General features: G+C 37.4%; 1 protein-coding gene across 22 annotated transcripts in view; it reads left to right on the forward strand.

Annotated features, from left to right (window-relative positions):
• CDC42BPA (CDC42 binding protein kinase alpha) overlaps positions 1-26,305 on the forward strand; it is a 331,921-nt gene that overhangs the window by 82,008 nt on the left and 223,608 nt on the right. For 21 of the 22 annotated variants that reach the window (XM_034947986.3, XM_034948052.3, XM_034948013.3 and 18 more), the window contains exon 3: positions 23,336-23,419. In XM_034947986.3, the coding sequence (XP_034803877.2) occupies positions 23,336-23,419 (84 nt within the window). Of the gene's footprint in view, positions 1-17,150; positions 17,309-23,335; positions 23,420-26,305 lie in introns of all 22 variants that reach the window. The other variant, XM_034948082.2, reaches the window with a different exon arrangement.

Here is a 26,305-nt window from a genome sequence, read left to right on the forward strand (position 1 = left end):
TATAATCAATTATAAATGGTATAAAATAATTTAAAAAGAAGGTTTAATAATTATGGAACATATGTCTTACAAATTATTTTAAAAATATATACACTAACACTTGATAGATGGAACTTGCATGAGGAAATACAAAAACTTTGAATAGTTTAAGATTAGCACTTTTAATATTCCTATATCATAAATTGATAAGCAGATAAAAAATCAAGACATAGAGGTATTTGTTTTTTTTGAAGGGAGAAACTTTTAATGGCACAGTTATTCCAATTCCACGTTAAGATGATTGGTAAAGTAGTGATTTTTAAAAACAGCAAAAGCTGGTTTCTCCCAAATTAGTTTCCCCAAGGGATTAGAGGTCAGTCTGTCATTCAGTCAAATCTATATCCAGTAGGGACCACCCAGTTTTGTTTTAGGCTAGTCTGTTGGGATATATAGTCTGCAACTAGCAGAGTTGCAGCTCTAACAAGTGTTAGAAATGTTCATTCACAGAATCACCTGAGGTACATAGAAAATAAAGCTTCTATTAAAAGAATTATGCTACAGAAAAGAACAGAGAGGATATATATACAACACAGGAAGACTCAGCTGATTCAGGGACCCCAGGAGAAAGTGGCTTTCTTCATTTAAAAAGCTACTTACCATCTCTCCTGTTAACTTATTCCAAATCTAGAAAGAAAGTACTTGCCAAGAGATACTGATTATATATGGGAATTTAAATCCTCCTTGTTAGGAATTCCACTAGCAATTCTTTTGGAAAACCTGAAATCAAACCATTTAGGTTCTCACAGAGTTTTACTCTCTGGAGATGCTCTGGTTGGGAGGTTGGTTGGAGTAGGAGTTGGAGCAGCAAGCATTGCGTAGAATGCTAGTCTGTGTGAAAGTCCTTATTAGGAAAAGGGTTCACTTTGCCTTGTCAGCGGTGAAAATCAGCCCTCAAGGAGGCTGAGAGGTAGCCAGGTTTGGAGTTATTTCCTTTGTTAGGGAACTCTATCTAACCCCCAAAACATAATTCAAAGAGTATACACAAAAGTTTGGTTTAGTCCAGTTCTTCAGGCGCTGAAGCACATTAGCCATTGTCTAAACTCTTGAATTATATCTGAACTAAAAGAATAAAAGGGCTTCTCACCCATCCCCACTTGCTATATTCAACTTGCCATATTTAAAAAAAATACTCAACTCGCCATATTTAAGAAACAACTTTTGCAGGACTGGCTGGACAGACTACATACTAAAACTTTTTCTAGTACTGATCAGTGTGTGAGATTTCTAACCAGATTTCTGATTTGATTCCATAGTGGCCTTTTTCTGAGAGAATTCGAAGAAGGCATTGTCACCCTAGTCAGTTTTCTAGGCATTGACAGTCAGCCAGTAGGGGGTGGCAGTCTTCATTCTCCCAGACCAGGCTGCAGATGGTGTAGGTTCTCCTCATTTCTTTGGTGTCATGTTGGACCCTTCAGACTTTGATTGCTGGAAATCAGCATACACAGAGAAGGCTCCATCTGCTGGACCATTCTTGTAAATATCAGCCATGATCTCTACACTTGAAGGTTTACTGTAAAACAGAGGTGTCCAATCTTTTGGCTTCCTTGGGCCACATTGGAAAAAGAATTGTCTTGGGCCACAGATAAAATACACTAACACTAACGATAGCTAATGAGCTAAAAAAAAAAAAAAAAAAAATCACAAAATCTCATACTGTTTTAAGAAAGTTTACGTATTTGTGTTGGGTCATATTCAAAGCCGTTCTGGGCCACATGCGGCCTGTGGGCCACGGGTTGGGCAAGCCTGCTGTAATAACCATTGCTCTAGTGCTTGTCATCTTTGTAGGAAGGCGTGTAGTGAGGCTTACAAATTTTGAACTTGGGAATGTCTGTCCGCCTCCGTCACATGGGAGCTGAGAGCCATATTGAAATGGTGCTCACGTGGTGGATAGAATAGGGTCTTCAGGCTACGTGGGAGTCATAGAGGCTACCTGAGAGAGAACAGGCTTTTCTTTGTTCAGAAATTCTAGGTTTGAGAAGGAAAGCCTACATACAGTCATCTCCACACTGCACAATAGGTGAGCAGTTTTCAGCAGACATCTCCACATTGGTGTTCTTATTGGTCTAAATGTACACCTGGTCAGAAATGGTTTTCATGGCCCCAGATGTTCAGGAAGAGCTACATGAACTCTGTTGATGATGTCTTTTTAATTGTTAGACATTTTGGCCACTGTTCCTGGATCAGCATTTTTTGGGCAGACCCATTTTCTTAACAAACTGTACTCTCTGAGGCAGCTTGGATCTATCCAGGAAAGTTTCCACTAGTTAATTTGCATAGCTCATGTTGGCATTATGGAGACTCAACAGTTTATCTGCAGGGTGTGAAATTGGGGTATTAGTCAGCACCATAAGGCAGAAAAGGTGGCCAGACCCACTCTTTGGGCTCTGGATCCTGGATTTACTGAAACCGCAGATACCCTGAGCCTGAAGATGCCATGTCCAGTCCTAATACCTGGTTCCTGGAACCCACCTCCACCACTGTTGCCACTTGAACAACATAAAAAAATATTTTAAGGACATGTTATCTTGCTGAACCTAAACGATAAATAGAGAATTCTACATGCTGCAGAGACTACACATTCTTTTCTAGCTTATTTATTTATTTATTTATTTATTTAAAATTGAGACAGAGTCTCGTCCTGTCACCCAGGCAGGAGTGCAGCAGTGTGATCTCGGCTAACTGCAACTTCCACCTCCTAGGTTCAAGTGATTCTCCTGCCTCAGCCTCCTGAGTAGCTGGGATTACAGGGGTCCGCCACCACGCCTGGCTAATTTTTGTATTTTTAGTAGAGATGGGGTTTCACCATGTTGACCAGGCTGATCTCAAACTCCTGACCTCAGGTGATCTGCCCACCTCAGCCTCCAAAATTCTGTGATTACAGGCGTGAGCCACCATGCCTGGCCCAAAATGGCTCTTTGAAAGGGTTAATAGGATATTTAAAAATTGTTGGGGTCTTGGGAGGAAAATCACATGATTATTTCAATAAAGGAAAAACATAACTGATAGGTATATGTTACAAGAACTCAGAAAATAGGAATAAAGGGGAATATCCTTAACTTGATAAAGGTTTTATGCCAATAACCTAAAGCAAACCTTTTATGGAGAAACTTTAGATGCATTCTGTCTAAGATCAGGAACAGGACAAAGATGGTTAACACTATTACAGCTTTATATGTTACTGGAGGTCCTAGATAGTCCCCATTAAGAAAAGAAATAGAGGCCGGGCGTGGTGGCTCATGCCTGTAATCCTAGCACTTTGGGAGGCCAAGGTGGGCGGATCACGAGGTCAGGAGATTGAGACCATCCTGGCCAACGTGGTGAAATTCTGTAACATCTCTACTAAAAAAAAAAAAAAAAAAAAAAAGCGGTTCTAAGATGGCCGAATAGGAACAGCTCCAGTCTGCAGCTCCCAGCGTGAGTGACGCAGAAGACAGGTGATTTCTGCATTTCCAACTGAGCACATGGCACACCAGGACATCATATCCCGCACCTGGCTCGGAGGGTCCCACGCCCATGGAGCCTCGCTCACTGCTAGCACAGCAGTCTGAGATCGAACTGCAAGGTGGCAGAGAGGCTCGGGGAGGGGTGTCCGCCATTGCTGAGGCTTGAGTAGCTTTGAAGGGAGTAGTGCTTCTCCCAGCAAGGAGTTTGAGATCTGAGAATGGAGAGACTGCCTCCTCAAGTGGGTCCCTGACACACAAGTAGCCTAACTGGGAGACACCTCCCAGTAGGGGCTGACTGACACCTCATACAGCCGGGTTTCCCTCTGAGACGAAGCTTCCAGAAGAAGGATCAGACAGCAATATTAGCCGTTCTGCAATATTTGCTGTTCTGCAGCCTCTGCTGGTGATACCCAGGCAAATGGTCTGGAGTGGACCTCCAGCAAACTCCAACAGACCTGCAGCTGAGGGTCCTGACTGTTAGAAGGAAGACTAACAAACAGAAAGGACATCCACACCAAAACCCCATCTGTACATCACCATCATCAAAGACCAAAGGTAGATAAAACCACAAAGATGGGGAGAAACCAGAGCAGAAGAGCTGAAAATTCTAAAAATCAGAGCACCTCTTCTCCTCCAAAGGAACGCAGCTCCTTGCCAGCAACGGAACAAAGCTGGACGGACAAAGCTGCAGGCATCACGCTGCCTGACTTCAAACTATACACAAGGCTACAGTAAACAAAACAGCATGGTACTGGTACCAAAACAGAGATACAGACCAATGGAACAGAATAGAGCCCCTAGAAATAATACCACACATCTACAATCTGATCTTTGACAAACCGGACAAAAACAAGAAATGGGGAAAGGATTCCCTATTTAATAAATGGTGCTGGGAAAACTGGCTAGCCATATGTAAAAAGCTGAAACTGGATCCCTTCCTTACATTTTATACAAAAATTAATTCAAGATGGATTAAAGACTTAAATTTTAGACCTAAAACCATAAAAACCCTAGAAGAAAACCTAGGCAATACCATTGAGGCCATGGCATGGGCAAGGACTTCATGACTAAAACACGAAAAGCAATGGCAACAAAAGCCAAAATTGACAAATGGGATCTAATTAAACTAAAGAGCTTCTGTATGGCAAAAGAAACTATCATCAGAGTGAAAGGCAGCCTACAGAATGGGAGAAAATTTTTGCAATCTACTTATCTGACAAAGGGCTAATATCCAGAATCTACAAAGAACTCAAACAAATTTACAAGAAAAAAACAACCCTATCAAAAAGTGGGCAAAGGATATGAACAGACACTTCTCAAAAGAAGACATTTATGCAGCCAACAGACACATGAAAAAATGCTCATTATCACAAGCCATCAGAGAAATGCAAATGAAAACCACAATGAGATACCATCTCACACCAGTTAGAATGGCAATCATTAAAAAGTCAGGAAACAACAGGTGCTGGAGAGGATGTGGAGAAATAGGAACACTTTTACACTGTTGGTGGGACTGTAAATTAGTTCAACCATTGTGGAAGACAGTGTGGCGATTCCTCAGGGATCTAGAACTAGAAATACCATTTGACCCAGCCATCCCATTACTGGGCGTATACTCAAAGGATTATAAATCATGCTGCTATAAAGACACATGCACACTTATGTTTATTGTGGCACTATTCACAATAGCAAAGACTTGGAGCCAACCCAAATGTCCATGAATGATAGATTGGATTAAGAAAATGTGGCACATATACACCATGGAATACTATGCAGCCATAAAAAGGATGAGTTCATGTCCTTTGTAGGGACGTGGATGAAGCTGGAAACCATCATTCTGAGTAAATTATTGCAAGGACAGAAAACAACACCGCATGTTCTCACTCATAGGTGGGAATTAAACAACGAGAACGCTTGGACACAGGGTGGGGAACATCACGCACTGGGGCCTGTCGTGGGGTGGGGGGAGGGAGGAGGGATAGCATTGGGAGATATACCTAATGTAAATGACGAGTTAACGGGTGCAGCACACCAACATGGCACATGTATACATATGTAACAAACCTGCACGTTGTGCACATGTACCATAGAACTTAAAGCATAATTTAAAAAATTATTAGCTAGGCTTGGTGGTGCGTGCCTGTAGTCCCAGCTACTCAGGAGGCTGAGGCAGGGGAATCGCTTGAACCCGGGTGTCGGAGATTGCACTGAGCCGAGACCACGCCACTGCACTCCAGCCTGGTAACACAGCAAGACTCTGTCTCAAAAAAAAAAAAAAAAAAAAAAAGAAAAAAGAAATAGAAATCAGTTAGCAGGATTGGACAGGAAGAGATAAATCTTTAAGTATTAATAGACCACCTACACATAAAAATGTATAGATGCAATAGATAAAAATTTTGTTAATAAGATAATTGAGTATTTTCAGTTAAGGGATCATCTTACAAAAATCAGTAGAATTCCTCTGTATTCAAAATAATTAACTAGAAGAGATGATGACACAAGATGTCATTCACAATAGCAAAAACAATCATGTCTCTAGGATCTAGGAATTAACCTAACAATGCATAAGATCTACATGGAATAAATTTTAAACTCTGTTACAGTATTATTCAAAAGACTTGAAAACCAGATACACCCTGTTCAAAGATAGTACAACATATTTGTAACGATGTCAGTTCTCCCTAATCTATAAATTCTATGAAATGTCAATCAAAATCCAGTGGAATATTTTGAGAAATTTGAACTATTAAATAATTTATGTGGAGCTTCTGATTCTGATTATGACACTTTTGCTTATATTACACCAGCTGTTCTGCTGAACAACTAGAAAACCTTGACTAAAGTATAAATTTATCTGTTTGAAGGTATAAGAACTATGAAATCAGAGAGGTAAACTCCCAACATTCAGCCCTACCTTTCTCTTTCAGGTAGTTGCCATTACCTAGGCAGTAGCAGAACAGCTAGAAATCTCATAGGCAGGAAAAACATAACTTGGAGTTCAGGTTTCAGTAAAGAGTAGGGCTCTGTTAAGTATCCTAGGTATTCAGTTTCGATCCTTGAAGGCCTATCACCTTTAGGTGTAAAGACAAATGGAAACGAGTCTGCCATTGTAAGACAGAAACTCAGTTGCAATCAAATCAGTTCTTAAGACTCCATGACAGGATAAATATGAAAATTACACCCAGGCACATAATCAGTAAAACTTCTGAAAACCAAAGATAAAAAATTTGTTAATACCTAGCAGAAAAAGGACATGTAATTTCCAGAAAGCAGTAAGACAGTTCACTTCTAACAGAAATGATAGTAGTTGAAGATAATGGAAAAATGGCATTTTAAAACTACTGAAAGAAGAAAAGCCATCAATCTAAGACTTTATGCCTGGCAGCAGTATCTTTAAATGAAGGCAAAAACCAGAAGATATTGCTGAAAGAAATTAAAGAAGACCTAGGCAAACGAAAAGACATTGCATATTCATGGATTTGAAGACTTAATATTTTTAAGATGGCAGTATTACCCAAATTGATCTACAGATACAGTGCAATCCCTATAAAAATTCAAGGTACCTTTCTGGTAGAAATGGACAAGCTGATTTTAAAATTTATGTAGAAATTTGAGAGTTCCAGAATAGCCAAAACAATTTTGAAAAAGAGCAAAGTTGGAGGACTCACACTTCCTGATTTCAAAACTTACTACAAAGCAATGGTAATCAAGGTTGTGTGGTACTGGCATAAGGCTCATATATAAATCAAGAGAAAAGAATTGAAAGTCCATAAATAAATTTTTACATTTATGGACTATTGGTTTTTGACAAGGGTGCTGAAACCAAGGAGGTAAAACAGTTTTTTTTCCAACAGTGTGGGGCAACTGGATATCCACATGTGAAAGAATGAAGTTGGACTCTACTTCATACCATATTCAAAAATTAACTCAATATAGATCATAGACATAAATGTAACAGATAAAACTATGAAACTCTTAGAAGGAAACATACGTGTAAATTTTTGTGACCTTGGCTTAGGCAATGGTTCTTAAATATGACACGAAATCTCAGGCATCAAAGAAAAAACAAAAAATAAGATTTCATCAGAGTTTAAAACTTTTGTGCCTCCAAAAAACACCATCAGGGAAGGAAAAAGACAACTCACAGGGTGGGAGAAAATATTTGCAAATCATGTATCTGATGAGGGCCCAGTGTCTGTGTTAAAAGAACTCTGCAACTCAGCAATAAAAGCACAACCTAATTTAAAAATTGATGAGTGATTTGGATAGCTGTTTCTCCAAAGAAGTTATACATATGGACAATATGTACATGAAAAGATGCTCAACATCACTGGTCATTAGAGAAATGCAAGTCAAAACTATAATGAGATACCCCTTCTCACCCACTGAGATGGCTGTAATAGGCAAGACAGTAACAAGTATTGATGAAGATATAGGGAAATTGGAAAGCTTATGCATTGCTGGTAGAATGTAAAATAGTGTAACCACTTTGTAAAGAAATTAGAGAGTTCCTCAAAATGTTAAACATAGAATTACCATATGATCCAGCAATTCTACTCCGAGATGTGTACAAACGCAAGAGAATTGAAAATGTAGGTACACACAAAAACTTGTATATGAATGTTCATAGCACCCTTAATCATAATAGCTAGGAAGTGGAAACACTTCAAATGTCCATCAGCTGATGAATGCGTAAACAAAATGTGGTATATCTGTATGATGGAATATTATCTAGCCACACAGGAATGAAGAAGTACTGATACATGCTACAATATGAATGAGCCTTGAAAACATGTTGAGTGAAAAAAGTCAGAACAAAAAGCCACATATTGTATGATTCCATTTATATGAAATATCTGCAGGTTTGTTACATAGGTAAACGTGCTATGATGGTTTGCTGCTCCTGTCAACCCATCACCTAGGTGATTAAGCTCCACATGCATTAGCTGTTTATCCTGCTGGTCTCCCTCTCCCGGCCTGCCCCCACCTCCCCACCCCATAGGCCTCCCTGTGTGTTGTTCCCCTCCCTGAGTCCATGTGTTCTCATTGTTCAGCTCCCACTTATAAGTGAGAACATGCAGTGTTTGGTTTTCTGTTCCTGTTAGCCAATAGAACAAGTAGACAAGAATCAGTAATGGATAAAGGATATGAACAACCTCAACATAATTGACATAGAACATTATACTGAATCACTGATGACTACTTGTTTCTTGTTCAGTACACATGGAACATTTATCATTTACTAGTGTATAGACATGCAGTTGATTTTTTTTTTAATATGGACCTTGTATCCTGTAACTATTGTAAATCCACTTAGTTTTAGGACACAGTTTTTGTATATGGTCCCGTGTTAGATTTCCACCTTCTATCTTGTCTAACCTTTATTTCCTGTCTTTACCAGTTTTATGGTCACCAGAGGGAAAATTCAAAGTCTCCAAAGTTTGGCAGAAAGCATCAGAGTGAAGGCCGGCTATGATGCCTGGATATCCATTAGTATTCTTAGATGCTCTTAATTTTGATGCCATGCCAGTTTCTTTCGTCTCACTCAGAAATGTATTTAAATGGTTATTTTAACAATTTCTCACATTTATGATATATAGGAAAGTAATTCAATGTATCTGATCTTCCATACTGACAGAAGTTGAAGTTTTTGTTTTTTCATATGAATGTTAGTCTCAACTTGTCTGCTTAAAAAAGTGTTATTTTCATTGGGATAATTTGAAATTTACAGATGAAAGGAGAATTGAAGTCCAGTCCTCTTTGGATTACAATGTGATTTATAAGTTCAGAGAAGAGAGATGGCCAGTTTTATAAACTTTTTACTTGTTTCTTATGTTCCTTACTAGATTTTTTTGGTAGCTGTTGACGGGATATTTTCTACTATGTTTTTTTCTTTCTTTTTCTTGAAAAATATGAAAGGCATTTATTTATATATCCTACTTCATTAATATTAATTACCTTTGTTACCAGCTACCTTAACAAATTACCTTGTTTCTAGTAGTTTCCTTTTTGTTTGTTTTATACTTTTTTAGTTATGCAATTGTGTCTTCTACCAAAAATAATAAAATTTGGAGTCTGTACATTGAGTTTCCCTATTAGCTCTCTTGACTCCTTGAGTTTTTATTTTCAGCTTTAACTCTCTATGTAATTGCTCTTACCTGTGCATTAATTTTATTCTGCAGTGTAGTTTCTCCATTTTCTTTTCTCTCCATCTAACCCTATTCTGTTCATCCTTAGATTTCAGGAATTCTTTAAAATATCTAATCAGCTGATGTTACTCTTACTACTTTCCAGTTTATTATGGTTTATTTTTGACAACTTATATTGTCTGTCATCTCATGAGCTTGAAGGTGGGAGGGAAGTAAATGAGGGTCCCTAGTTTGCCATCTCAAAACAGACTCTATTTAGACTATTTAAATACTAACTTAAAAAGAAAACATCAACAAAAGTCAATGTTCCTGGCTCTTATTCTTCAGTAACTGAATATTTCTTGGCTGGTCTTCGCAGCTGAGGTTCTTTATACTGCTTCAGTGTTTCTGTCCTTTGAGAACTTCAAATCTTTCCTGTTTCTGCCTCTACATGTCATTGATGAAAGTCTTCATTCCTTGTACCATAGATCCTGGAAGTTTTGATACTTTCCATCTATGGACTATGATATAATTGCATCCTGTTTGAGCTGTAAGGAGGTGAGGTTCAAACCTCTTCTCTTTGCTTCTGGGTTTTAACTAGTATACTAGAGCTAGATCAGGTTCAAAATTACCGGATTTTCTGTTAAAAGGGATCAAGACTTAAACCTGGAGCCAAACTGGAGATTTCCAATTATTTTCTCCTAAATGCAAAGTTGGGTTCTGACTTGGAATCTCGGAGTAGACTCCAAGTATATGTATCCAGCTAGCTGACTTAAGGTTTCCAGCCAGCCTTACAAACCAATTGGCTAGTGGAACAGAGAACAGTATTGAAATACGGGCATCCAGGCCAATTGCGATGCGAGAGGACAGATCTTGAGTCCTAATCCATTTGAGTTTATTACAAGGACAGAAGTGAAGTGAAAGGGAATTACTCATTTTTGTTTTTCAACATTTGCCTCTTGAATCAAGAGAGAGGGTGGAGCCTCTCTTGCTTGTGAGGCAGGGTGTTTCCACATACTCGTAACTTGAACTCTAGGAAGAAAAAGGTAGCAGGATAAATTTTACAGAAAAGGGAAGTAGAGCAGCGTGCTTTGCCCAAGCACTCATCTCCTTTGATACAGTTCCTTCAGATACTTTGAAATGACTAATGCATTATATTTAAGGCCACTAGTACTAGTCATTGTGTTTTCAAGGAAATCAGAGGTATTCCCTGCTTCACTAAATGTATTTGTCATGACCAATTGCTTCTTTAAAATTATCCCATATTTGGAAATCGGTGAAAGAATTGCGGCAGAAAGAAATAAGTGAAGGAACTGAATACAAGAATAAAGTCAGGAGATGAATGAGTTTATGAAAATGGGAATAAAGATATAAAATACTTTTATTGTTCTAATGGGGAGATGAGAACACCTATACAACTTCTTCCTAGTATTTATACTTAACAACTATTAAATTCCTTATTTATGTGTTTAATGTTTGTGTTCACCAATAAAGTGCAATCTCTGTGAGGTCAGGGAGTGAATTTCTCTTATTTGTTTTATTCCCTACTTAGTGCTTTTAAATGTAATTTTTTAAATCAAGGGCTAAAAACAGGAAAATGGAGTTCTTTTTTTCTTTCATGCTTCCCTCTTTTGACTAATGAAAATAATACTTATTAATCATCTACTGTAATCCAGTAATTTACATGCCCTTGAGTAGGGTTGCAGTTTAATCAGCAAGGGGAAGAGGTACACAGGATTGATACCCACTTCTGTAATTTGAGGGATATTTTTCCAATTTTATTTCTATTCACAGGTAACAAAATTGATGTAGTTTTATAAACATTAATATAATGAACTTTTCTTACCAAATATTTAGTCTTTTTCCCATGTATTGAAATATTTCTTTGTAAATCTGATTTCTTATGGCCCCAAAGAAGTCCATTATGTGGATATTTGATAATTTACTTAACCATTTCCTTATTGTTAAGCTAGAATGTGTGCTCCATGAATATAAAGATTTTTTTTCCCTCTGTTAGCTCATTGCAGTTTCCCAGTACCTACAACAGTGTCTAGTGCGTAGTAGGTGCTCAATATGTATTTGTAGCATGAGTGAAAGAATGTGCTCTATTTTTTCCATATTATAAATGCCTTATAAAACATTTTTGTACCTAATGCTTTCACTACACTTCAAATGATTTTCTAAGAATAAATTTCTAGAAGAGGACTTGCCAGTTGAAAAGACATAGAAAAGGTTGTATGATTTCAAATTAGTTTTCTAATCCACAATAATGTTATCTGTGGCTATTTTTCTTTACACTTTAATTTTATAAATTTTCTATAACATATTAGGATTAAAAGAGTTATTTTTTTTCTTTTAAGTACATTTCTATTTATTCAGAGAGCAGTGAGCAGTCTTCTAACTGGAATATAAGGTTTTTGTTGGTGGTGGTGAAAGATGAGGCTTGAAAGGTCACAGCTGGGTGTGGTGGCTACACCTCTAATCCCAGCACTTTGGGAGGCCGAAGTGGGTGCATCACCTGAGGTCAGGAGTTCGAGACCAGCCTAGCCAACATGATGAAACCCCATCTCTACTAAAAATACAAAATTAGCCGGGCGTGGTGGCACGCACCTGTAATCCCAGCTACTTGGGAGGCTGAGGCAGGAGAATTGCTTGAACCTGAGAGGCAGAGGTTGCAGTGAGCTGAGACTGCACCATTGCACTCCAGCCTGGGCAACAAGAGCGAAACTCCATCTCAAAAAAAAAAAAAAAAAGGAAGAAACATCACTTGGGCAAAGCAGTGAATGGCTTGGTATGCTATGCTAAGGACCTTTATTCTGCAGGAATCGGAGTCCTATAAACTATTAATAAGCAGAATACAAAAACTTCATAAAATAAAAACAAAATACAAAAAAGCAGAGTACAGATGCCACCTGTCTTTTGAAAGTGTTATGTCCCAGTGAACCCACTGTAAATTAAAAATAAGTCTTGAAGATGCATTTAATATACCTAACCATCATAGCCTACCTACCGTAGCCTAGCCTACCTTAAACGTGCTCAGAACACTTATGTTATTAGCCTACAGTGGGGCACAATCATCTAGCAATACTGTACAGTGTAGAGTATCGGTTGTTTGCCCTCATGACTGCGTGAGAGCTGTGGCTCGCTGCAACTGACCAGCATCCTGAAAGAGTCTCATATGGCTTTCTATTGAATTCATGTTGTTTTTGCACCATCTGTAAAGTCGAAAAATTGAAAAATCATCAGTTGAACTATTGTAAGTTGGACATCATCTATAGTGGTATAGTTAGAACTCTTCTAGAAAGGTAATAGTGATAGTGCTGAGCAAGGATTGGTTAGAGAAGGGGACAAAGGGAGGTGCTAGATTTCTCACTCTCTAGTCTCCATATCTCACCAGTCACCGACTCAGTATTTCTTCAGTTTCTTCCTCTTTTTCTTAGTTATATCTTCTCACCTCAATTACTGCTATAACTTTCCAATGTCTTTCCCTGCCTTAAAACCATTCTCCACAGAGCTGCTAGAGTGATCTAGCTAAAACTATCTGCGCAGAATGGTTCCCCTGTTATCTGTATTTTTAAGGTTCTAGTTTATTAACATGACATACAGCTTCTCTGCTCTTTGGACCCTTCAGCACCATTTCTTGCCACTCCCTGTTGTGCTCTTTATGTTCCTAGGAAAGGAAACTGCTTATTGTCCTGTATATCTTCTCCCCCACACATATTTCCTGCCTGTGTGCCTTGCTTATGCTGTCCCTACTTCCCAAACTATCCCATCCTCAGTCACATCCATTTCACTCCCCTTTTTTCTGGAGTTCACTGTGTAAGACTCAGGTGTCAGCCACTTCATTTAAAAAACTTTTAACATACATATTCACATACTATACACTTTCCTCCTCTACTCCCACTTTGGGGTCAAGGATCTCTCTTCTTTACTTTTTATAGGACCCTGATTTTTCTCTCTCCTTTCCCTGTAGTACTGTTATGGTACTGTCTGTGTACTACTGTTTAGGTGTGTTTTGCACAATGGACTGTGAGAATTTGGGGGGCAAGAACTTGTGGGGGCCAAGGGTCCAGCCCTTGTTATTGATCCAACCTTTGGCTCTCTGAAAGTTTGCTGAAAAATTAACATGCAAAAGGCAGATTAATAAGAGAAAAGGCATACAAATTTATTTAACATGTATCCATGGGAACCTGTATGATGACCCCAAAATACAGGGGAAATTGCCCATTTTTATACTTAGGTTCAATAAAGTATAGACAGCTGTGTAGAAATGTGATTGGAGAAGAAAAAGGGTATGATCTAATGCTAACAGACTGAGTGGGGAAACCCAGCAAGGCCTGTGTGTCTAAAGTCTTCTTGGCCTCTCTGTGCAGCATTCCTTCCTTCCAGGTATGGGGCAGGACCCTCTCTGGAACGGGGGTGTGATGACCTACAATGAAACAGGTAAAATCTGATAGTTTTTTTGTTGTTGTTGTTTCTTTGTTTGAGACAGAGTCTCGCTGTGTCCCCCAGGCTGGAGTGCAGTGGCGTGGTCTTGGCTCACTGCAACCTCAGCCTCCCGGGTTCAAGCCTTCCTCATGCCTCAGCCACACGAGTAGCTGGGACTACAGGTGCCTGCCTAATTTTTTTGTATTTTCAGTAGAGATGGGGTTTCATCAAGTTGGCCAGGCTGGTCTCGAACTCCTAACTTTAAGTGATCCGCCTTCCTTGGCCTCCCAAAGTGCTGGAATTACAGGCATGAGCCACCATGCCCAGCTATTTTTTTAAAGACAAGGTCTCATTCTGTCACCCAGGCTGGAGTGCAGTGGTGCAATCACAGCTCACTGCAGTCTTGACCAAGCTCCCATCTCAGCCTCCCAAGTAGCTGGGATCACAGGCATGCACCACTATCCCTGGCTAATTAATTTTTTTTTTTTTTTTGGTAGAGATAGGGTCTTCCTATGTTGCTCTGGCTGGTCTCAAACTCCTGGGCTCAAGTAATCTTCCCTCTGCAGCCTCCCAAAGTGCTGAGATTATAAGCATGAGCCACCATGGCTGGCAATAATTTATTTGTAGCCAGTTTTTATACCAAAAGGCTGAGGGAAAACTAGAGTAGTATTTTTAGGTTTTATGGCTGGCTTTGAGGAAAGGGAGTTCTAGTTTCTGTGACCTAGAGAAGAGGGATTCTAGTTTCTATGGCTTACCTTGGGGGAGAATGGGACTGAGAGACAGAGCAGGAGAAGGTCAAAGAAAAACTTCTGTGTCTAATGCAGCTGAGTCCTTCATTTTGGAGTATTGTTTTCTGAGCCCAACAAACTTTTTATTCAGCTTTGTGTTCTCAGCAGTTAGCATAATGTATAGCATATAGTAATGTGGTAAAAAAAAAAAAAAAAAGCCTATTATTTTTCTGTTGAAATAATGAGGCCTTGAGCTAGGCCTGGGGTAGTGGGAAGGGAGGGTGGGTGGGAGAAACATTCAAAAAAGTCAACTTTGGGTGTTAGTGATAAGTTAAAGGTATGTAATTTATAGATGATGAGATTTGCAACTTGAGTGAGTTTGGTATACAGATTGTTGACTTCTTAAATTTAAGACATTTGCTGAACATGCTAGAGAGATGACCAGTAGGCAACTAGAAATAAGGGTATAGATAGTAAGAGATAGGGATTTAGGAGTTGCCAGCATATTGGTATTAACTGAGACTTTGGAATAGATGTAAAAAAGGTGGAGTAGAGGAGATGTAAAAAAGGTGGAGTAGAGATCCTTGGGGAACAATATTTAACAGGTTACAGCAAAAGAAAAATTAGAGAAGTATATTAATTGTCAGCAGTGTCCAGTAATGAAGAAAGGGTAAAGCAGATGAGAATTGAGAACAATTTATTTGGAAATTAGACAGTTGTTATTGAACTTTGAGAGAATAGTTTCAGTCTAGTAGAGTGAAATAGAAATTAGATTGAAATAGGTGTTTGAAAGAGGTTGAGAAGCAAACAAATGATGAGCAAGTGGAAAAAGCAAGCATGTACTACTCTTTCAAAATGTGCTTTTTGGAGAAATGTGTTGTGGAAAGGGATGTGGTATCAGTTCCTTGAGGAAAAGGTAAAATGGGGGTGACGTTTTTGTTCATATTTTTGTTCTTGGATGGGGAATGGTCTTGGAAAAGTTTTTCAATTGATATCCAGGAGAAAGGGGATTGAAAGCAGGAAAGAAATTTTTAATGGAATAAGGACAGGAAGGGAAGGAAGGAGAGGGTTTGGGATCAAGATGTCAAATGATACTGTTAGCCCTGAAAAGTGGTAGGGTTCAAAAGGAAAAGAGGTATGGAAGCACAAAAACATTTAGAGTTGGCATGAGGGAATGTAAAAGGTCTGTTATCTATAAAGTAGGCAACCAGGTCATTAATTGCTGGTGAAGAGTAGATAGGACAGGAATGGGATAGTTTGTGGTGGCAGGGTGGCACAGGACATTTTGGAAGATTAGTAAAGTTCTGTTGAGAGTGATAGAATTAATGTTAGGACTGCAGGTAGATTTGAGGGTTCAGCTGAGATTGAGCTATGGAAATAAAAAGCAATAATAAAAAGACAAAGTATATATATATTCTTATATATATTATTCCTTACATAATATATATTTCCTTATATATAACCTTATTTTATATATATCCATATATGTATGTGTGTGTGTGTATATATATATATATATAAAAAACATGACTTTTTTTCATTAAAGAGACTGAAGAAAAAAAGGGATTTGAAAAATTACTTGTAGTTGCTCATTAGGATATGTAAGGCAGTTAGTTAAGGACAGCCAAATTTGCTCTACTGTCCTGATACTTGGAAGAATTAAAGAATGGGGTACAGGGCTGGGGAGTTGGTGGCAGCAGAGAGCAGTCCAGCAGTCTGTCAAGTCCTGCCTGGTCACAGGTCAGTGCCATTTAAACCTCCAGGATCAAGTCAGAGCACTTGATGCATGACTGATAATATTTGAGATTTAGTGTGACGTGTCTTTTTAAATATTTTTTTGGTGTGTTCTTGCTGTATGTGTGTACTGATTAAAATATGTAAAATAAAAGCAACAGGTTGCTGGTAATTAACTCTTATTTCAAGACAGAATTGATTTTGTATAGAAAGGTAGTATTGGCTGGATTATGAGCTTTACTGCTTATTCATTCCTGATGAAAATATCTCTGCTGGGCTTACATACCCTGTAGTGTTTATGAACTAGTAGGTTTAGAAATGAAGAGACCCTAGAGAGATAATCATTTCCTCCAAGATGTTTTGTCTTCTACCAGGAATTTGTCAATAGATATATAGGCCCAGTGGGTAGGCTCACCTCTGCATGAATATTTGATAGGAGCATTTCTATCAGTTATGCTCTTTCTTAAAAAAAAACATGAAAATAAACACATCATTTATGTAACTCTTATAAGAAATGCATAAATCGTGGGAAACAGTGAGCAAGATATAATTGAAATTCAGCAGCTCAGTGAGTTACGAACCTTCTCTCTACAACTCAATTGTGTTAGTTACTGCTTAACTTAACGCTGGGTTTTCCTTTTTGCTTTCAGGAAAACCTTTAACTTACGCCCTGGGTGTTGCCTGTCAACAGTTTCCTGGTGGCTCACCGCTTCTGCCTGCTCCAGCCTTGCTCCGGCAGCTTCAAGGCTTCTGGGCTTCAGAGCTTGTTGTGAAAGCTTGCTGCTTTGGCCTGCTACCCCTGCTTCAGGTGTCAAAAGCTTTTAATTAGCTTGCTTCCTCTAATTACTATAACTAGGCCCTTATGTGTCTACATAATCCAGTTCTAGGGTCTGAAAGGAGAATTACCTTTAGCCATTCATTCTTCTTTAAAAGATCTTTTACTTTGGCTCTCCTGGCATTCATGGGAGAGTAAGAAGTTATATTGCATGATTCACCTTTGATGGTGCTAGTCTTCAGTCTGTAGGGGCAAACTGGTGTGGGCATACTGTATTTTATAGCCAGTGTTTGTTCTGATTGGTTGATGCCCATGCTGTCCCAATTTTAAAGTATTTTGACTATTGCTACTGAATATATAAATTGTGTCTCCATAGAAAGGATATCTCTAGCTGGTTTAATAAACTCTTTGTAGTGTTTTTAGTTTGCTTATTAAAGATAATATTTAGTTCCCTCCCCCATTTTTAATAAATATTTTGAACACAAATTGGTCGCTCACAGAAGTTTTTAAAAATGCAGATACAGTGATTTCTATACATTTTGTAATGATCACCATTAACATGTGTCAATAGGTATCAGAATTACAGGTATGATGAATGGGAAGAGCTCTTCAGTACTTATATAACTATTCAGTACTTGGAGTAGTAAAGTATACTAGCTCTCTTATCAGACAGCCAGGTACATATTCTGGTTCTATTACTTATTAATTTTGTCACTATGAGTAAGTTAATTAACTTCTCCAAACATTAGTTTACTAATTTAAGTGGGGATTGTAGAATCTGCTTTAGATTGGTGTAAGGATTAAATGAGGGGTAATATATGTAATATGCTTAGCCCAGTGCTAGGCACAGAATAAGCTTTTTATAAATAAGAGTTATTTTTTGTTATTATTATTAATCATAAATGATAGTAGATGATATGTAGGGGAAATTAAAAGGTGAAAAAGACAATAAGTAATGAGCAGCAACAGACAAAAGATATTAAAGGCCAAGTTGTGGAGTCAGGACTTCGATGCCTGTTAAGAGAGCAGAGTGAGCTGGAATAAGCTGATAGATGTTTAATAAATCACAAAATACACAGTTGTATCTCTTTTGTCATAATACCTTATTTTTGAGTTTTAGTGTCAGTTTAGTTGTATACTTGCAGCTGAGAATATTGATGCCGTAAACTTTGCATGTATACACACCCACATAGATTACCAGTCATTCATCATTAATTCAGCTAATGTTTATTGAGTAGCTATAGATTCCCAATTACTAGGTGTGTACTAGTGAACAAATAGGAAAAAAAAATCCCTGCCCTCATTAGCTTATATTGTAGTGAATGAAGCAAACAATGAACAAAGTACTTAAATAGAATACATAGTTCATGAAATAATGACAACTAATGGTAAAGGGAAGCAAAGAAATGGGTTAGAAAATGTCAAGGGGTAAAGTGACATTTCATTGAAGGAGTGAGAGAGAAAGCTGTGTGGCTTCGTGGGGCTAGAATATTCCAGGCCTAGGGATCAACAAGTGCAAAGGCTAGTTGGGATTGAGTGTGGTGATCATTATAGCTGGACCATAGTGAACCAGGGGGAGAGTAGCACGAGGTCAGGGAAGGTGGAGGGCCAGAACATGTTGGCCCTATAAGGCATAGTAAGGATTCTGACTTTTACTTGGAGACAGATGGGAAACCATTGGAAGCTGTGGAGCAGAGGAGTGTCATGATCTGAGCTACATTTCAAGAGGATCAACTGTGGCTTCAGTGTTGAGGATGGGTTGTGGGATGAGAGGGCAGAAGTAGTAGAGAGGTCAGGTAGGACAATCCAGGCAAGATTTTCTTTCTTTTCTTTTTTTTTTTTTTTTTGAGACAGTCTCACTCACTTCAGCCCGGGCTGAAGTGCAGTGGCGTGATCTCGGCTGACCACAACCTCCGTCTCCCGGGTTCAAGCAATTCTCCTGCCTCAGCCTCCCTAGTAGCTGGGACTACAGGCGCCCGCCACCACACCCAGCCAATTTTTGTATTTTTAGTAGAGACGGGGTTTCATTATGTTGGCCAGACTGGTCTCGAACTCCTGACCTCAGGTGATCCACCCACCTCGGCTTCCCAAAGTGCTGGGATTACAGACATGAGCCATGTAATGGTAGCTTGGAATGGGTTGGAACAGAGGAGATATGGTGAATGAATTCTTGCTATATGCAGGAAGACTAGATTTATAGAACTCCGTGTCAACTGTTTCTGTATTCTACAACCTGTAACTTAAGAATGAACATAAAATACTGTTACAGCATTCTGTAACTGCAATTTGTAACTAGTTTGTAGCTTCAAATGATAATACATTCTGTTTAAGAACTGATTTGTATACATTTGTCACTTAGTGATTATTTCTGTAGTGTTTACAGAAATAATTCTTGAATTATTATTACAGGTTTTCTAACATCATGTTTTTACTATGAAGTCTTTCAAGACATTGCTAGTGTTTTTAAAAATATATCTTTGTTCTGTGTTAAACTGTAGTCTTGCAGTTCATACTAAATGTACTTTTAATTTTGATCAAGCTAAACAAGAAAGGACATTTTAACAGACTACACTGTTATATGTTAAGCTGTGGTTCTTGAAAGTACAGGACCTGAGGTTAGAGTTCTAAGAGAATCCTCCTCTTCTTGATTTTTAGCTACTGAAATGAATATCAGTATGACTTGCAGTGTTAAAGGAGAAAAGCAAGATCAGTTTGATTTTATTGTATTACTTTGTAAGCCTCATATTCTTTTCTCATCATTTATCAATTCAATAATTCAAGAATATTTCCTGAACTGACTTTTATTTCACCACACTCACCTTATTCCAGAAAAGATTTTAGGTAGCTCATGAAACTGTTATAAGATAGCTTTGAAAATGTTTTCCACCCTGCAGCAGCATGGCATTCCTGATGACCACATACATGTGTAGTCTCATTTTAGCCATGATCAGTTATACCACAATACCTTGATAATTAGCGGTCATTTCATGACCAGGATGTGATGTGTGGTATCCCATAGTACCTCATTCCATGCTTCAGATTTTATGTGTTTTATATAGAAAATGTAGAAAAGCAAGTAGAAATTGCATCACTTAGAAATACCTGATCTTTTGATAAAGCATAGAAATTTATGGTACATATTTTATGTGTGTGTGTATATATATAGAGAGAGAGAAAAAGTCACAGTGTACATACTTTAATAAACTTATTTGTTTAACATTATACTGTGAACTTTTCCGTATTAACATTCCTCAGTAATTTTTTCAAGTGTATGAGTAATTTTTCTGTCATACTGTGAGATACCATATTTAGTCAAATTGATCATGTAGAATATTTAAGTTCATTTCAATATTTTACTGTTGAAAACCACACTGTGGTGAATATTGTGGCTTAGTTTTTATTTGTATATAGATATATTCAGTTGAGGGCATTTCTATCCATATTTCTATGTAAATATATTTGTCATAAGTCTAAAATTACAGAAAGTTAGAAATTAAAGAGATGAAAGATTTTTTTATTTTGGTAGTTAAACTGAAGAAATTGAGAGTTATATTCTTTGCCACATATTAGAGGTAGAGTTGGCAGTGAAGAGATTGGGCTGTAATGTGCTTAGTGCAATGCCTGGCACATAATCATAGCTAACACTTATTGAATGCTTACTAAGCACCAGACCCTTGAAAAACTTGAAATTATTTTTCACCCTGTGGCAGCATGGCATCCCTGATGACTGCACAGGTGTGTAGAATGGGTCTCATTTTGTCCCTGATCAGTTACACCACAATACCTCAATAGTTAGTGGTCAATAATCCCGAGTACAAGGATTATACTTGTATTAATTTTTCAAATCTTTACCACAATGATATAAGTATTGTTATTAACCCCATGATCATGACAAGGACACTGAAGTATTGAAAGGTTAAGTTTTTTGCCTAGAGTTATACAGCTAAGGACAAAACTAGGATTCAAACCCAAGTAGTCTGGCTTCAGAATCCATGCTATCACCACTCCCCAAAACAGCCACAATAAATGCTAGCTAAGTGTTTGAGTGTTCAATAAATATTAGGCATCATCATTATTCCTACTGCACAGTTGCATATTCCAGAGGTTGTTTTGGTTCCAATATTTTTGGATTTTAGAAAGATAATTTAGTTTGTATACTCTATTTTATGTAACATTCCCATTGGGGTTTGGAGCAGCACTTCATAAACAGATACATTCACGTTTCTTCAGTGAAGCATGTTTGTTTTTATACTAAGTGAGATTAAAAAGCAAGAATATTAATAGCCTGATGTCACTACATGCTGCGAAATGAGTTATGAAAACCTTTTGTCTTTGAGAATTGCAGATAAGGGATTATGGACCTGTATAAAACTCTTACCATAGTGCCTGGCATTTAGAACACACACCTCCTTCTACTAGATTTATACTAGTAGTATTGGGTGGGTACTACTACTACCACTACTGTTATTAGTAGTTATCATCAGATACATACTTACAGAAAACTGGTGAATTGTAGAGTACTGCTAGTACTTTTCTCACACTGTGACCTTGGGAGGGGAAGACACCTAAGTTTTGGAGTCTTTCAGCTGTTCTTCCCTCAATCAGAATAAGAGGGTGTAAGTCATAGTGTTCTGTGTGTTTTCCCCGCCCTAAATTTAGTCTTGTATAGCTTAGTGCTCCTGTCCATGTGCACTCCCAGTTGTGCAGGGTTTGATTTTAGAGTCTAAGCAGTAGCTCACATGGTGTGTTCACCCCTTCAGAGATCTTAGTGAAACAACGTTTCAAGTTTTTCCTTATTCTTTATTACAGCCCTCTTTATGAGCCCATTGGGAGAACAATTTAATTGTTTGAAATTGAGATACTTCCTTTTCTTTCTCATCCATTTTAATTGATGAAAAACTATAATCACAGTCATTATAACCACTTATAACAATTACCAAGAAATATTTAGTATGTATACACTTACTGTAATTATATGGTCATGTTACTTTTATTGCAGTCTGATCCAAATATAAATTTATTAAATAACCTTGATATGCACATTTGCTATTAAGTTTTTTTTTTTTTTTTGCACTTGAATTTAAACCTATACTCTGTTTTTGGAAATATCCCATTGAACAGCAGTTTGAAGATCTGCTGTATATAGTTTAACCTCCCTTTCTGCATATTAGAGTAGCATTTCTCTTCCTCCCCACCCACCCCCAGTAACTGGAAACATCCTCGTTCAACCTTTGTTTTCCTCTTTTGTGGGCTAGCCTCTGGCCTATGGCAAGTCCAATGGCCTGGAAGTGGTCTTACAGATTATCTGGTTAAACTGAAGCAGAGAGATAGAAATGTAATCAATTTGTTGAGAGTGAGAAAGGGATTTTATTTATTGTATTTGATAGTTTTTGATCCGCAATTGAAATATAAAATACAGAAATAGATGTTTCTTTTTTTTTCTTTTTGGAAGGGATGTGTAAAGTTTAGTTTTTGTAAAATCGTTGGTTTTAATTGCTCTCTATGCGTATGTATATGTGTGTATGTGGTTTGGGGGTTATGGTATAGTATGTAAGAGTATGTGATATGAAAAATAGGATCGTTTTCAGTTTATTTCATATTGTTTGATCCTCACAAAACATATTTGTTTTGGCAGCTGGCCTTGTAACATGGTGTTGGAATTTTGCATGCATTATTTAATAAGCTCTAGTTCTTTCCTGTTGAGCATTTTGTTCAGTTTCTTAGTGATAGTAGATACTGAGTTTGAATTCCAGGGCAGAAAACTTGGAAAGGGGGATATAATGTATAATTACCAACTAATACAGTGTTCAAAAATACCAACTAATACAGCGTTCACAAATACCAACTAATACAGCGTTCACAAATACAGTTATTAGTTTGGCACATGTTCACTAACTTTTTCATCTGGCAACATTATTTAATTTAGGATCTTAGAATTTGAACTGCATTGACATAATTGATAATTGGTATTTATTTTTTTACAGAGGAAAAAGGAAAATGGATGGCTGAAAAAATTATTTGTCATTATTTTAAAATTTATATTTCCTTTATCTTTTCTAGGTTGCTGTAGTAAAACTAAAAAATGCAGATAAAGTGTTTGCCATGAAAATATTGAATAAATGGGAAATGCTGAAAAGAGCTGAGGTAAGAGTCTTATGTATTGGAATATATAAATATTTTAGAAATATTTTTCAGGAATTATAAAATTACATAGAGCTCATTAAATATTACTTGGTAACATTTTGTCTGTGGTGACATTTTTTAAGGCATAAAAGACAAATTCAACACAATTGTGATATAATTATGATAAAGGTTACAGTCCATAATGCTAATTTAATATTAGTGGAATACTAAATGGAAACCCTTGTAATGGGGGGCTTATGCAGCTATATTTAAAGGATGTCTGCAAACTACTTTCTTCTATAGAAAGACATTTTGTAATGGTTGATTTCTAACGTGACGTAACTTGTTTATATTATTCTGTATTTATCTGTATTCTGCTACAAGCAAAAGTCAGCAGGAGTTTTGAACATGCCCTCTAGAAATTCTGTTTAATGCTGATTATGCAGTCACTTTGTATTTTGTTTTATATTACAGGAGTTGTAGTAAAATCTAGTAATGGAAGAACTGCCTGCGTTTTTATGTAGATTTGAGGGAAGGATTGACTGGAGTGATGTTAAAAATATCCAGCAGCTGGTATGGCCTGGTCAGAACTGATGTCACACATAGATTTGGGGTGGACTTCTGGGGGGTCCTCTGCTGTGCTGTATCATGGTGAAGGGTTGAATGGGATAGGCATTCTGGGGCTTCAGGGAAGCAGAACTTAACTGGTGTAGAATTCTGTCAGTATTTTAACTGGTAAAAGGTGATACTGATGAGCAGGCTGAGTAATAGCCCTGGAAGTTAGTAAGATTAGTAAGAAAATAACGACAAATTCGCCTTTAGAAATCTTTATCTGTCAGTACTTGTAGCAGCCCAAAGATGAACAAACATACAGGGAAAGCAAAAAGTGTTCCCATGATGACAGATATGGTGGCAATGAAAGTAAATACTTCATTATTTATTTATTTGGAGAAATTTGAAAACACAAAGAAGAAACTAATAATCACTTTTGTTCTGTTACCCAGAATTAATAACATTTTGGCCAAGTTTTTGCTTTTAGTTTTTTTTTTTTAAACTAAAAAAAACAAACAAAACCCCTCAGAAGTGAAGCACAAATATATTCTCTGTAAAACAAATAATAGCATATTACAGATAAAGCCAAAGTGTTCTTTCACCACCCAAGTCCATCCTTTCTCTAACTCCCAGAGGTCATTATTACTTTTAAAATACTATTTCTTCATTAAACATTTAAATTTTTTTTGTTGTTTTTATATATTTAGGAGATACAGGTGCAGATTGCTGACATGCATATATTGCATTGTGGTGAAATACCCATCTAGTGAACCCATCACCCAAATAGTGAACATTGGACCCAATAGGCAACTTGTCAACCCTCACCCCCTTCCCACCCTCCCACCTTTTGTAGTCTGCAATGTATTATTCCACTCTGTATCTCCATGTGTACTCATGGTTTAGCTTCCACTTATAAGTGAGAACATGTGGTATTTGGCTTTCTGAGTTTTTTTCACTTGGGATAATGATCTCCAGTTCCATTCATCTTGCTGCAGAAGATAAGATTTCATATATTTATTTATGTGTACATGTACACACATATATACATACATACATACATATATGTATACACACATCACATTTTCTTCAGTCCTGCGTTAATGGACAGCAAGATTGAGTCTGTGACTTTGCTATTGGGAATAGTGCTGTGATAAACATAGAAGTACAGGTATCTTTTTGATATAATGATTTTTTTTCCTTTGGGTAGATACCTAGTAGTGGGATTGCTGGATGGAATGGTAGTTCTGAGAAATCGACGTACTGTTTTCCATAAAGATTATACTAATTTACATTCCTATTAATAGTGTATAATTGTTCCTTTTTATCTGCATCCCCCCAGAGGTAATTATTGTATAGTAATATCCTGTTTGACAAAGTATCTGGGAGCTTTAATGTCACATGTATCACTGGGATATGTGCCAGTGTCCATTATATTCAACACCTTAGTTTTTACTTTTAATTTCCCTAAGACTGAATTGCCTTACTGTCACTGGTTGGATTTCTCAAGGAGTAAATACTGAGATTGAGTTTATTGTGCAGATATTTGTTAGGGATTTCTTTTGAGAAATCCCTACCTGTACAAGGGAAGGGAGGGAAATAGGATTTGTAAAGTTGTCCCATCAGCCTCAGTTGATTCCACTGGGAGCTCTGTAGCAGAAATGGCTCTTGAGAAGTGTCCTACATTGGATCAAAATGTCTAGACCTTTATACACCTGCCTCTACTAGTCAGTGGACATGGGCTACCCCTGAAGGACATGGCCTTGGACTGGTAGGCTTTCTTCAGCTGATGCAAACCCTGAAGGTGTGACAGCATCAGCAGCTAGAGCAACAAATCCTGTTATTACAAAAGAGTAAATAATTATGTTCTGTTTAGCAGAAATAACAACTGTAGTCAGTTTACTGTTTCAGAGTTAGAACTTTTAAAAAATTGAATTAAAGTTTATACTTTTTTTAATGAAGCTGGATATGTTGGGGAAGAATTGTGAAAAGGAGGAATAACTGGGTTAGCTTTCATTACAGCTGGAAGTGGCAAAATTCAAAATAAAACAGTATAATTTAAAATCAAATATTTTATTCAATTAACAAGTATTTATATATTCTGTTTCTGAGACAAGATGGAATAGACTCACTTCTCCCTGCTCTCCTGTGAAGTATAGCTGAAGATTCTGGACATTTATATATAAAGCAAACATTAGAAGAACCCAAAAGGTAGAGAGAATAAGGTAGACCAGCTAGGGACCTCAGGACCTTACGGTATAAGACCCATTTTGGAGGTCAGTATTATGCTGATAGAAAAACCTGACAAGGACCATACAAAGAAAGTTTAAGATAAATAGTCCTCGAAATACCATTTGA

The sequence above is a fragment of the Pan paniscus genome, chromosome 1, assembly GCF_029289425.2.
Source record: "Pan paniscus chromosome 1, NHGRI_mPanPan1-v2.0_pri, whole genome shotgun sequence".
In the NCBI taxonomy this organism is placed as follows: Eukaryota; Metazoa; Chordata; class Mammalia; order Primates; family Hominidae; genus Pan; species Pan paniscus.